This window comes from Dromiciops gliroides, chromosome 2 (assembly GCF_019393635.1).
Source record: "Dromiciops gliroides isolate mDroGli1 chromosome 2, mDroGli1.pri, whole genome shotgun sequence".
Taxonomy (NCBI): Eukaryota; Metazoa; Chordata; class Mammalia; order Microbiotheria; family Microbiotheriidae; genus Dromiciops; species Dromiciops gliroides.
Window position 1 is genome coordinate 387,274,998 of NC_057862.1, and position 13,851 is coordinate 387,288,848.

General features: G+C 36.5%; 1 protein-coding gene across 1 annotated transcript in view; it reads left to right on the plus strand.

Annotated features, from left to right (window-relative positions):
- SETX (senataxin) overlaps positions 1-13,851 on the plus strand; it is an 88,209-nt gene that overhangs the window by 44,637 nt on the left and 29,721 nt on the right. Inside the window, 17 exon segments of the mRNA XM_043980822.1 lie at positions 139-327; positions 329-416; positions 419-499; positions 502-552; positions 555-696; positions 698-756; positions 759-828; positions 1,323-1,445; positions 1,447-1,471; positions 2,336-2,482; positions 2,599-4,446; positions 5,257-5,272; positions 5,275-5,340; positions 6,145-6,215; positions 6,218-6,317; positions 8,150-8,388; positions 13,068-13,235. Of these exon segments, the coding sequence (XP_043836757.1) occupies positions 139-327; positions 329-416; positions 419-499; positions 502-552; positions 555-696; positions 698-756; positions 759-828; positions 1,323-1,445; positions 1,447-1,471; positions 2,336-2,482; positions 2,599-4,446; positions 5,257-5,272; positions 5,275-5,340; positions 6,145-6,215; positions 6,218-6,317; positions 8,150-8,388; positions 13,068-13,235 (3,483 nt within the window).

Below are 13,851 nucleotides of genomic sequence, written 5' to 3' on the forward strand. Positions count from 1 at the left end.
TAATGCAAAGTTTAGCAATATATCTTGTTTAATGCTTTCAACTTTACACATATATGTCAAGGCCACTTTATTGTAGACTTAGCCTATATGTTAAGTACTTAATTTTTAACTAAATATCATTTTGTTTTTTCATCTTAGGATTCAGGATGGAGATCAGCTATTTGCCCTGATTACTGCCCTAACATGTATGAAGAAATGGAAACATTAGCCAGCGTACTCAGTCTGATATTGGACAAGACATGGCGTGTTCATAACAGCACATTTCTTTGGTTTATCCTTTGTTCAGTCCTCATGGATATCAAGGATGTGGGTGTAGCTTACATAGTGGGAAGTTATTCATCACCTATTCAGAAGTCAAAGATGTCCTCAACCAAAAAGTAGCATGTGTGACACAGTCACTGAGTTTTTCCTTTTGATATGGTGTCAGTAATTGAACTGCATAGAAATAAGAACTGTTGCATTTGTTATGGGTAGTTCACACAGTGGGTAGAAGCAGTAGTGAATGTGCTAAACTTCCTACCACAGCATTTGCACGGAGTGCTGAAAAGGCATCTGAAGCTACTCCAAAGGGGCAGCTGTAATATCTTCTTTGCCTTTACACTCACTTCCATTTAATTCCTGTACAGCTTGCTTGTGGTGCAGCTGATCCGAAGTCTTCTTAGGGATGTTGCCAGCTGGACAGCAAACTCTTTGTAAACATTCTTAGACCAACTCACTTCGTCTTGAGGGGAAATTTGTCCCTTGGTTGGCATTTAAATAGTCGGAGACGCTAGAATTACAAACGTGTTTGAAACAAATCATTAAAACAAAAAGTCAAAGGATTACCATGTAGCACTTTTCTGGATAGGACTGTAGCATGTAAAACTCTCCTACAGTTTGGTATTAAAGAAAGAAGTGATTGCACTATGGAGAGATCAAAAAAGGATACATATTCTCAGGAAAGTCCTAGTCCATCTTTTGTCTAAGGAAACCAGTGAGAGCCTGATGTCTATCGAGGAACAAGAGAGTCCATTGCTAAGAACAAAGTACAGTTGGGAGAGGAAAATAGGCAAAAATACTTAAAGGATTCCAAACTTAGATGACCATTTTTCAAATAAATCATGCCTTAAAGGAGAAAAAAGCACCTGATGCTGAACTGGATCTCATAAGCATGAAATTTAGATATATTGGAAAAACAGAAGTATACTGAAGAGAACAACTCCACAAATATACAACAGAATTTGGCTTCAAAAAATAATGCAGTGGAAGGGGAATATGACAGAACAACAAATATTCAGACGTGTTTGATGACAACTGACTCCAGATCTTATTCTCCTCAAGAGTGTATCAAGCTCAAGTGATGATTCCCATTCGAAGAATGATTCTAGCCTTAGGAACTCAAAGTTTAGGTCCAAAGCACAGAAAGATGAATTATGTGCAAAATTATTACAAGTAATGAGGGAACCAAAAAAAAACCACCATGGTCACCAGTGTTAAACAATTATGAATCAAAGCAGAGTTCATCCAATTTAGCAGTAGAATCCATGCAAAGATGTGGATGTTCAGAAAGGATTTTCCCTCACAGTCAGAGCCTTGTATTACTCCAGAGGATACAACAAATGAAGAGCAAGAATCAAGAAATGATCATTCATTGCTTATAAAGAAAAAATCAGATGATAGACCACTGGATCCCTTAACATTGCATAAAAAGATTACTCTCACAGAAAGTGATGGTGATGATGATATGGTTTCACCTTAAAACAATTAGAAAATACTTATTGAAAAAGAAAGGTCCAGCTGATGAATCACACAGACAGGCATGAGTCAAAGGGACAGTAATTGTGAGGAAATTAATAATGTTAATGATCGTGTTTCACAAAATTTGCAAGAGAGGAAATGCCTCCTCTAATTTGAATTTAGCACGTAACAGATTCTCAAGTAGATAAAGACCTCAATAGGACTCTCTTTCATAGTCATACAAGTGCTCTTAATTTCCCTTCAGATTCAATTCCAAGAAAATTCTTACCAGCTACAGAGAAAAGTGAAAATGTTATGAGACATTCTACAGTTAACCAAATTAATGAATTAACTTCTGTTGCGGAGACCACTAGAAATCAAGTTATAATCATTTCAGATGATGATGATAATGATGAAAGATCACCAAATCTTCAGGAACAAATTAAAACCGATAAAATAGGCATAAGAGAGAATTCCAGAAGAGTATCCTTCACCTTCTAATACCATTTTGGAAAAGAAATTAGAAAAAGAAGAAAAAACAAAATCCCTTTGCTGGTGAGGAATCTGATTCACAGTTTTTTGGTTTGAAACTCCATATGAAGTATTTTCTGTTGGCAAGATTCATAACCAGAGAGCAAAATTTCTGTTCAGGAAAGTGAACCAGAACAAGATTCTCTTTGACTTCACAGGTGATAGTGCCTTAGATGATCAGACAAATGACTGGGGTTATGATACAGATTATATATCTGATGAAGTTATTCAGAAGGTAGCAGAAAGTCTTGAAGAACAGTTAGACTCACAGTGTACTGTTTTTCCTAAGGAGAAAATTTCACATTGAATCAAAGAGAAGAAACAGCTATCTAAAGAACTTAAGGTTTGAAGATTTCATCGTGTTTAAGAAATGTAGACAAATCTCATATTTGTATTTCTGGGGATCTTACTAAGGAGCACACTAAAAATGTAGATGAGAGGGAAGAAAAAGAATCTACATCTACTCTTTCAGCATCACCTAATTTAAATTTTGAAATTTCCACTGAAAAGTCAAGTACACAGTATTCTCCTCAGTCTCTTTCCAATCCAAAACCCAGCAGAACACCACTTTCTAAAAATTCAAAGAAAACCAGTATTAATCCCCCAAGAAGGCAGAACAAAAAAGTGAATCAAGCTAGTCCCAAAAAGATACTTTGTAGAACAATGCCTGCTGTGATTCCTCCAAAGAAATTTCGCCAGTGTCCTGAACCAACTTCAACTGCTGAAAAACTTGGCTTGAAAAAGGGGCCTCGAAAAGCATTTGACTTGTCTCAGCGATCTTTAGATTTTGTGGTAAAGTTACGTGATCATGGAAAAACTGCCGGTGAAGTTGATATTCAGCAAAAGAAGAAGACAAAGTTAATTACTCCTCAGACTCTGGTTGTCAGAAATAACAAGAAAATGTTAGCATGTCAAGATCTTCAATTTTTAAGACAGATAAGACCCAAGTCACACAGAAATCAACAAGGACATTCTGCTACTCATAGTAAAGACTCTTCTCCAAAGACAATTACAAAGCCAGCCCAGAATTCTGAAGCTATTATTCAAGCATCTTCTGGACACAGTGACAATTTTAAAGAAAAAAACAAGCTGGCCTTGAGCAGTGATAAAAAGCATACAAGAAAAAGCTCATTTTCTGAGACAGAAACAATTAAAGTGAAAAGTCTATCACCAGTTTCTAATGATAGTCCTCTTTCTACCAAACATAGTTGTACAGAATTAAATGTAAGAGCAGAAACAAATGAAGCCATTGTCTCTACTTCAAAGAGCCATTTGTCCAACTCATCTTCTGTTGGAGGTGACCTAACAGGGGTCGTCCAACCCTTATCTTGTTTTCCTTCTGAGGGAACAGCTTTCATAGAAGCAGAGTCTGATGTTAACAGTGATACAGAGGAAAATAATTTGTTTTTAACACAACATGATCCTGTAGATATGGAATTAAGTTCACAGGTAGAGAATTTTCATGACTTTGAAGTTCCTATTGGAAAAGTTACAGTGGAAATGGAGGAAGATTTGAAAAACCTCACTAAGGACAGTGCTTTGAGTAGTTTAAAGTGTAAGCACAAAGATTGTACCGACACTGTGGAAAATCTGGATGAATATTGCTCTAAACATTCTGAAGCTAAAGTATCTGATGATTATGTTTTTGTTAAGCCAAGTTTGCCACTTTCACTATCTAACAAAACTGTAAAGTCGACTACTAAGATTTTTAGTTCAAGTAGTACTTCACGAAATGCTCATCTTTCTAGAGCTATAGAAAATAGCTTAAAACTCCCACCAGCATCAAAAAATCAAACAAATTCGATAGCTACAACGGTAAAATTAATGCAACCAGTCGCTCCATTAGTTCTAAAGTCAATATTGAGTGATGAGGGGCAAAATTTGTCCAACGTTCTTCAACCACAGAATATGCAGACTTCTCCAAATTACTTAAACAGATCTGCTCCACTAAATCTTGAGAAGAAAAGGACTTTTCAGATTTCCTCTGCTGCAAATTTTCCTGTGCCGCAATCTGTATGTGACAGCTTTGTTAAGGAGATCTTAAAATGGAGATATGAAATGTTTGTAAACTTTGATCAGTTTGGTCCTCCAGCAGAGCTTTGCCAGTCCATCTTAAAGCCTGTTCCTATCACATTTCAGAACTCTCAAGACTATCTAAATGTTTTTTTCCCTTTGCTGATATTGAATACTTTTGAAACGGTAAGTATGTAACTTTGCCTTTATGAAATTTGCTACTCTCTTGTCTTTGCTTATTGATAGCATATTTTAAAAATTAATTTTATTTTTAATAAATAAAAAGATTTTTCTCCTTCCCATCCCACCTCCCACACTGAGAAATGAAAAGAAAGAAAAACAAACCCCTTGTAATAAATATGCATAATCAAGCAAAATGAATTTCTGCATTAGCCATATCTTTAAAAAATGTCTAATTCTGCAATCAGGATATAGTGTTAAAATGTTTAGCTCTAATTGTCCTCTAGATACAGATTTTAGATGTATATAAAATGTCCACCATGCCTCTTTCCAAAAAGATTTGAAGTATTTTGCAGATAAAAACATGGGGCAAAATATGGCTATTTAAAGATAGAACAGCAACTTTCTGAAGGGCAAGATAGCTCAGCTGAGATATATAAAAGTTTAAACTCTAAAGTTCTATATAAATGTGAGATATTTGTATATTTCACTTGAATTGAGCAGATTATAGCATTCAGGCAATGAATTTTTCCTCCATTTTAAATTCATTGATAAATTTTGTTTTGACACAACATACTTCCCAGTTAGCTCCTCTGCAAAGCATATTTGTTATTAATAGAAAGGGAAGATTATGTTCTTAACATAAATAATGTGGTACTAACTACAAATTTTGTTCTAATACACTTATTTCCAGTTCTGGATATTCTAATTATGAATTGTTGCTGAGCTATAATGTGATTTTTAAAATGTTATATATTTTAAAGAATTACTCCTAAAATGTTTAGTTTTCTTAATTTGCCACTTTGTTGTGTGTAGGTGGCCCAAGAATGGATGACAGCCCAAAGAAAGAGAATACCTATGAGCTCCATTTACGAAGCTTTTCTCCTGGTGACATAAATTGTGGGCAGTTTAATGGGTAATTTTTTTTTTCTTTCATTTTTAAAGAGTTTTTGAGAAATAGTTGAGGTGCCCTGGTTTTCATTAAGAAAATTTGTCAATTGGATGTTTCTCATTTGAAAGAAAACCTGTTGGGCTGAATTTGTATCTACTTTTAACAATGTTTTTAATTTTAAATACTGATGGCTATTCAACTATTAACAGCAAATATGTACTCAGGGGCTCGTACTTCCATCTGAATAACTGAGGCTTATACATCATAGCATAGAGGCCAGGATTGGGAAAGGGACCATAGAATTTCATTGGGTCAGAGCAGTGTTCATAAGGAAAGAGATGATTACCAGAGAGAACCTGCCTGTGTTATTTATCTTCAGCACTATCCTGAAAAGATTCTGGTTGACTTTATAGACATAATAAGAAATTCAGTGGAATGCCCACCTCTTAATTGTTTTATTTAAGAAAATAAGTAAGATTCACTTGATTTTAAAAAAATATATTTACCTCCCCAATGATAAATTTTTGGCTAATTCGCTATACCTAGCTAATAACAAATTAGTATTAAATGGATAATTTTAACCCAGTTTTGATGATATTGCTATCTAGTAAAAAATAATTATGGCACTTTTATGATAATATTAAAGATTGCATATTACTTCACTTGGAGAAGTCATTATTAGTACATTTTCAGCAACACTAAATATATATTTAATTTATCCTAGAGACCAGGATTTGAATTTTGCTAACTTATAGTAAACATAAGTTTTTATAATAAACCGTGATTTTTTTTCTGTTTTAATTTTTCTGTAGTTTATCTTCAGGAGTGTGATATGGTTAAGCAACTGCATCCAAAGGAAAATGATTTTGTATTTTTGGTTCCTAAAAAATTAAAGGGAAAAAAGCAAGCTGCAGAAGGAAATGAAAGAAGGATCAACAAGTGTATCATTGTGGTTACGTGTCTCAATTTCGACGCTCTTCAGTCAGTAAAGTGAACCAAACACTGCAGCCAAAGATAGAATAAAGCCCTAGCTTTTTCATTGTCATTTAAAGAACTTATTTCGCTAAACATGTTGCTTTATAGTTCTGTTTGCTTGTCATTTTCTAGTTTTCATGACTTTATATATTTAGGCCTACCATTATATTTTCTAATTTTAAAGCTTGAGTTTTCTTTCTTTTGTAATTCCTCATGCTGCTTATTGCTGTCTGTCATCTGTGGAATTCTTTGTTTTTAAAATATATATGGGATTTCTGGTTTTCATTAAGTCATCTGACTTATAACTAAGAGATTTCTAATTGCATAATTCAAAATCTGTAAAGTAGTTAAAAGTATTTTCCATTCTCTAAAGTAGCTATGGTGACCCTGACTCCTAGTGTTATGTATGTTGCTTCCATAGCCTTTTCTCTTTAAAGATAAGAATTGAGTTTCTGTCTTCCATATGCCTTTTCTTAGACATGTGGGGCTTTATTTCCTTGAAATGGTTACAGGGCTCCATGGGGTAATGGAAAGAGCACTGAATTTGGATTTGAACCTCAGGTCCTCCTGAATCTAGGGCTGGGTGCCTGATCCACTGAGCCACCTAGCAGGCCCGGCCCCCCCCCCCCCCCGACAGTGAGGGTTAAGTGACCTTGCCAGGGTCACACAGCTAATATGTGTTAAGTGTCTGAGACTGGATTTTTAAGGTGAGCACTGCATTTGGAGTCAGAAGACCTAGGTTCCTATCCTGGCTCTGCTGCTTACTACCTGTGTAACTGTAGGCAAATCACTAGAATTTTCTGGGCCTCAGTTTTCTCTCTAAAATAAGGAATTGGACTGAATGGTTATTAAAGGTCCTCTCCAATGCAATAATCTGATCTAATACTTTGTCATTTTAATAGGTAGTGTGCTTTATTAAAATGTATAGAACCTAGGTCCTTAATTCCTTTCTATAGAATGCATTTGGAAGAATTGCAAGAGGAAATACTAAATTGAAGCTCCAAGGCCTTCATACTGTTGCATTCGCTTTCTTTTTAAAAATTTTTTGACATCTTGTGTTTTTACATCACCCTCATTTCCAAATATATCCTTTCCTGCTCTCCTGCCCAGAGAACCATTCCTTGTTGCAAAGAATATAAAAAGAAAAGGGGGGGGGGTGGCTAGGTGGCGCAGTGGATAGAGCACCGGCCCTGGAGTCAGGAGTACCTGGGTTCAAATCTGGCCTCAGACACTTAACACTTACTAGCTGTGTGACCCTGGGCAAGTCACTTAACCCCAATTGCCCTGCTCCCCCCAAAAAACAACAACAAAACGCAAAACAAAAAGAAAGGGGGGGACAAGCAGTTCAGCAAAATTAATCAATACATCAGTTGAGGTCTGACAGTACATGCAGTGTCCCACATCCATTGTCTTCTCACATCAGCAAAGAAAGGAAGGGAGGTGATATTACACATCTCTTCTATGGGACCAATCTTGGTCATTATAATTACACAGCAGTCATTTTCTTTTTGTTTGTTATTTCTGTTTACATTGATATAATCATGTGTATTTCTTTACTGGTTTTGTTTACTGCACTTTGTATCTTTTCATATCATTCTTGTGCTTCTCGGTATTCTTAATATTCTTTGTTTTACATTTGCTTTTAGAAACCAAATTAAATTTACTAACAGATGTAGCTGTAAGGAATCAAGTCACTTTATTTACTTTGTGTAAAAAGTAATCTAGTGGAAAGTAAGACAGCATACAGAAAATCAATTTCGTTACGTTTAATTCTTAAAGCCCCATTTAGTTAGATTGTATCCATTGGTAATACTATATACATTTTCTTTCTCCCAATAATAGGACATAATTCACAATTTGAGGGTTGCCTTTCTATCCAGACTCAAGGAAATTTGTCATTCCACATAAATGAATCAATAGACTGTATTGTGATCAGTTCTTTGGTGACTACACAACGGAAGTTGAAAGCCTTATCTCTTTTGGGGCGGAATACACTGATTCCACTGGTCAGGGCAATTCTGAACCCAAGTACTTCAGACTTTTGTCCTCGAGATTCACTGAACACGGCTCCTGAAAAGATTGTGAGTAATATTTATATGTGTGTGCAAGGGAAGGTCAGAACATTACATATAAAAACTCTAAGATCAGTATAAATTATTAAATTGTTATTTTAATTAGCCACATTTTCTTGCTTCTCTGAACATAAGATGAGGTTAATATTATCATAAGCACAGTAGGCTTGTTCCAGGAAAAAATGTTTCAGTAGATAAGGAGATGAAAGTACCTTTATAGGACAGCAATAAAATGTAACAGTGGATAGAATACCAGACCTGGAATTAAGAAGATGGAAGGTTCAAGTCCTGCTTCTGACAATTGCTAGTTGCATGACCACTGGCAAGTAATTTAACTTCTCTGATCCTCACTTTCCTCATCTATAAAATGAGGGGGTTAGACTAGATGACTTCTGAGGTTCTTTTCAACCCTAAATCTATAATCCTATGATCATCCCATTTCAATGTTGAAAGAAGATTAAATTCATTATATAGGAGTTGATATAGGAATTAATATAATATAAATAGAGAAGGGGACATGTGCAGATGCCTGGGTGAGTACTTTTCTAAGCTCTTTTTTTATGTATCTATTTTGCATAGTTGCATGAATGCTCTGGAGAATTAGAAGGAAGTAATAAAAATATAGGCTATTTAAATTAATTAGGTGTTAATAAAAAAGCCCAAGAATACAGAAAAGAAAAGGTAATTGAGGTTTACTAAAAGTTTTTGGGGGTTGGTAAAGTCATTCAGAAGTATTAAGAACAGTCCAAGGTAAGCTTTTTGCTTGCCCTCTGATAATAGTTTAACAGTACAGAGATGATGTTGGAATGTGAAGTTGATTCATTGATTGAAGGAAATTTTGAAGCTATATCTTATTATATATCAGATTTGGTGCTGATAGAGTAAGGAAGCAACATTTCTATCTTTGCTTTACCTTAGCTATCAACAGGGATGGATCCTTAGACTGTGCCACCTCCCCCAGATTGCCACTTCATGATCTTGTTCTCAATAATGCCCTTCTGATCATAATTACAAAAGAAAAATTCTCTTTCAGCCTTAGTCATTTCAAATGTACTCTTCATCCTCCTTACAACTTATTATATTTCATACTTATCACAATTGCTTTTTATATTTATCCAGTCCATAACTCATACTCTAGTTTCATTTCATTCCTTCCCTTGTTTTGGTTCTATGTTTAACCAGTTCATTTATGTTCTATCCTCCACCCTTAGCGCCTTGCCCTCTGTTCTGCTCTTCATTGCCCTGCCAATTCTCAATTCTTGATCTTCCCACTAGCTACCTTCCCTATTCTTTTTTTTTTTTTTTGGCGGGGCAATGGGGGTTAAGTGACTTGCCCAGGATCACACAGCTGGTAAGTGTCAAGTGTCTGAGGCCAGATCTGAACTCAGGTACTCCTGACTCCAGGGTCGGTGCTCTGTCCACTGTGCCACCTAGCTGCTCCTACCTTCCCTATTCTTCTTCCTGAGTTGCAGAAGGAAGTATAGTTTCTGGAGGGCAAGGATCATTTCATTTTTTTCTTTTTATGCCTAGCACAGTGTCTTGTACACAGTTGGTACCCAATAAACTGGAGGCAAGCAACTGTGATGACTGGGTCCACTACAAATATCTGTTGTTTATTCTTAATTAGACTATCTATGCTGATTGTCTTCCATGATTTTCTTTCTCTCACATTCCCCAAAATGGCTGTTCCAAACCTTTCCTTCAGCCTCCAGTGTCAACTACCAGCAGCAGACAGTCACCACCTCTTTTATTGAAAAAAATTATAGTAATCTGTCATTAGTTTCCTCTACTTTCCTACTCTGTTCTTCATAGCCCCTCCAAATTCATACCAGTCTTCTCCATTGTTCTAGTTACTGAAGAAGAAGTGGCTCTTCTTAATAAGGTTAACTCCTCTACTTGTGTCTTTGATCTCTACTCTCTTCTAATGGCTTGCTTGCCTCATAAGCTGTTCCATCTTTTTCTATTTCTCCTCTGCTACTGACTCCTTTGCAGCCTGCAAATGTGCTTATCCTTTTAAAAACAACTTTTACTTTACTCTGCTATCACCTTTAGCTATATCATCTTACACCTTTCTTCACTTTCACTGTCCTAGAAAAGTGAATGAATGAATGAAAAAGTAAGCATTTATTTAGGGCTTACTCTGTGCCTGGCATTGTGCTAAATGGTTGGGACATATATATAAACAAACAAGATTAATCCCTACCTGAAGGAAACTTAGATTCCACTAGGGGAAGACAGCACATAAAGGGGAGCTTGAGTTGGAAAATAGGCATTTGAGGAAATGGAGTGGGATGAGTACCCTTGAAAGATTTGCTTATACTTGGTTCCACTTCCCTATATTCACTCTCTTCTCAGTTTCTTGAAGTCTAGTAATCACATCTCTGCTGAAACTGATCTCTCCCAGGGTAACCAGTAATCTTTTAACTACTAAAAACTCAGTCCTTATTTTCCTTGAGCTCTCTGTAGTTGGCAGCCTCCTCTGCTTAGACACTTAATTCACATTACCCTCCTTTATGCACTCTATAGCCATACTGGACTGCCAGCTCCTCCCTGAATTCTTCATTCTATCTTCAGATTACATGCATTTATATAAGCTCTTCCTCTTACCTATTGTATTTAATTCAACAAGCATTTTTAAGTATTTATACATGTCTGGCACTGTGGTAAGCACCAGTGATACAAAGACAAAAACGAAACAAAACCCCATGACCTCAAGTAGCTTACATGGGTGGGGGGGGCGGGATAGTGGTGGCAAACAATATTTATATAAAAAAGTAATATAAAATCTATACAAAATAAATACAAAGGAACTTTTTAGGAGTGGAACATAACAACCAGAGGAATCAGTAAAGGTTTCTTATAGGAGGTGGTACATGAACCGAGTCTTGACTAGAACTAGGGTTTCCAGTAGGTAGAGCTAAGGAGAGAACACATTACAAATGTGAGGGACAGCTTATACAAAGGCTAGAGACAGGAGATGGCCTTACAAGTAAGCCAATTTGGTTCAATATATAGTTCATGAGAAGGGATAGTGTATAATCAATCTGGAAAGACAGGTTAGAACTGGATTGTGAAGGGCTTTAAATGCCAGACAGAATGAGAGCCACTGAAGTTTCTTAAGCAAGAAGTGTTATCACTTTTGCAGCTGTGTGGAGAATAGATTGGAGAGGGGAGAGGTTGAATTCAGGAAGACCAGTTATGAAACTTATTACAATAGTCCTGATGAAAGTTGATGAGGACCCTAATCAGAATGGTGGTTGAGTGAGTTGGAGACAAGAGGGTGGTTGTGAGAAATGTTGAGGAATTAACAAAACTTAGAAATTGCATAGAATTAGGGTCAAGGGGTATTAGGAACTGAAAACTCAAATATGACTCCTAGATTGCAAACCTAGGTGATTGAAAGAATTTTTCATGGTGCCTGACAGAGAAGAATTAAGGAGAGAGATGGTTTAGGTAGAATGAATATAATAAATATTGAATTTGAGATGCCAGTGGAACACCTAGGTGGAAATGTCCAGCAGGCAGTTGGAGATGTAGAAATAGAGTTCAGAGACATAATAGCCGAATATGTAGATTTGGGGGTTATCTGTATTAGCTATATTTTAACCTGTAAGATTATGATGAGGGGCAGCTAGGTGGCGCAGTGGATAAAGTACTGGCCTTGGATTCAGGAGGACCTGAGTTCAAATCCAGCCTCAAACACTTGACACTTACTAGCTGTGTGACCCTGGGCAAGTCACTTAACCCTCATTGCTCTGCTTCCCCCCCCAAAAAAAAGAAGATTATGATGAGATCATGGAAAAAAGTGAGTGGCAAAGAGGGGGTGGGGTAACATCCACACATAGTGAATGCATCCTACATAATGATCCTTCAGAGGATATTAAAAAGAATCAAGCAGACAGGAGGAGAACCATGATAGAAACAGTGTCACAAAAACCCAGAGAGGAGAATAGTGTACCTAAAAGGAGGGGAAGTGGTCTGGTCATCTGGATCAGATGCTGTGAAGAGATCAAGAAAGGATGGGAAATGAGAAAGGGCCATTTAGGGTTTTTTTGGGGGGGGGTGGGGATGAGGGTTAAGTGACTTGCCCAGGGTCACACAGCTAGTGTCAGGTGTCTGAGGCTGGATTTGAACTCAGGTCCTCCTGAATCCAGAGCCGGTGCTTGATCCACTGCACCACCTAGCTGCCCCTAATTTAGCAATTAAAAAGCAATCCTGCCCTTGGAAAGAGCAGTTTCAGATAAATTTGAGGATGTAGGGAGTGAAGAAGAAAGTAGGAAATCAGAAAGAGAAAAAATAGATCACTTTTTTTCTGGAATATACTTCTTATCTCTGTCTTTTAGAATACTTGTCTTCCTTCAAGGTGCAGCTCCATTTTACCTTGTCCACAAAGCCTTCCCTTTATTTTCCCCAGAATTCTCCCTTATTTCTCCCAGTTAACACTTTTTTCCAGCCTCAATTTATATTGTATTTATTTATGTACATATAATGTACTGTTAAGAGAATACAAGCTCCTTTAGGGCAGGTACTTTTAAATTTTTGTCTTTGTATCTTCAGTACCTAACACATACTAGACTTAATAATTGTGTTGAATTGAGCTGAGGAAAGTAAAATCTAAACTTTCATTACATTTCCTTCAGTGTACCATAAAAGAAAAAGCAAATAATTTAATTTTCATTTTTACATAGCTTGCCTACCTGAAAGACTATAATGAAGATCAAAAAAAAGCAATTGAAGTTGCGTATGCCATGGTAAAGCAACCACCATTAATTGCCAAAATCTGTCTGATTCATGGACCTCCTGGAACTGGAAAATCAAAAACTATTGTTGGCCTTTTGTATCGTATTCTGACAGAGGTAGGTTGTGTGTGTGTGTTCACGTGCGTGTTTGCATGTGATGAGTTATATTTTGTGATATATACCATTTCTTGTGTTTAACTATTCAGATTGTCAATAACTGTATTAGTATAGTTTTTGCACTTTTACTTATATATCTGTGATATAAAATTGTTATTGTATGCTACCTATTAGAAGAATGGCCATGGAGGAAGGAAACTGTTGAGTTGACAGGGAAGAGGTTTCAGTATATCTGTGACAACCCCAAATTTTAGGAACAAGACTAATTTTTTGAGACTTTAAGACAACAAAAGATATTGAGGACTAAGAGGTAGCATGTTTCCTGATATATAAGATATATACAGCTTTATACAGAATAAATAGAAAGTAATGAACAGAGGGAAGGCACTAGAATTAAGAGGGATTGGGGAATGCTTCCTGTAGAAGATAAGATTTTAGCTGGGATTTAAAGGAAGCCAGGTAAGACAGGAGGCAGAGAAGAAGAGGTAGAGCATTCCAGTGAAAATATCTAGTCAAGAGATGAAAAGACTTGTTCAAGGAAAATAAAGAGGCCAGTGTCACTGGAATGAAAAGTGTATGGGGGGGCAGCTAGATGGCGCAGTGGTTAAAGCACTGG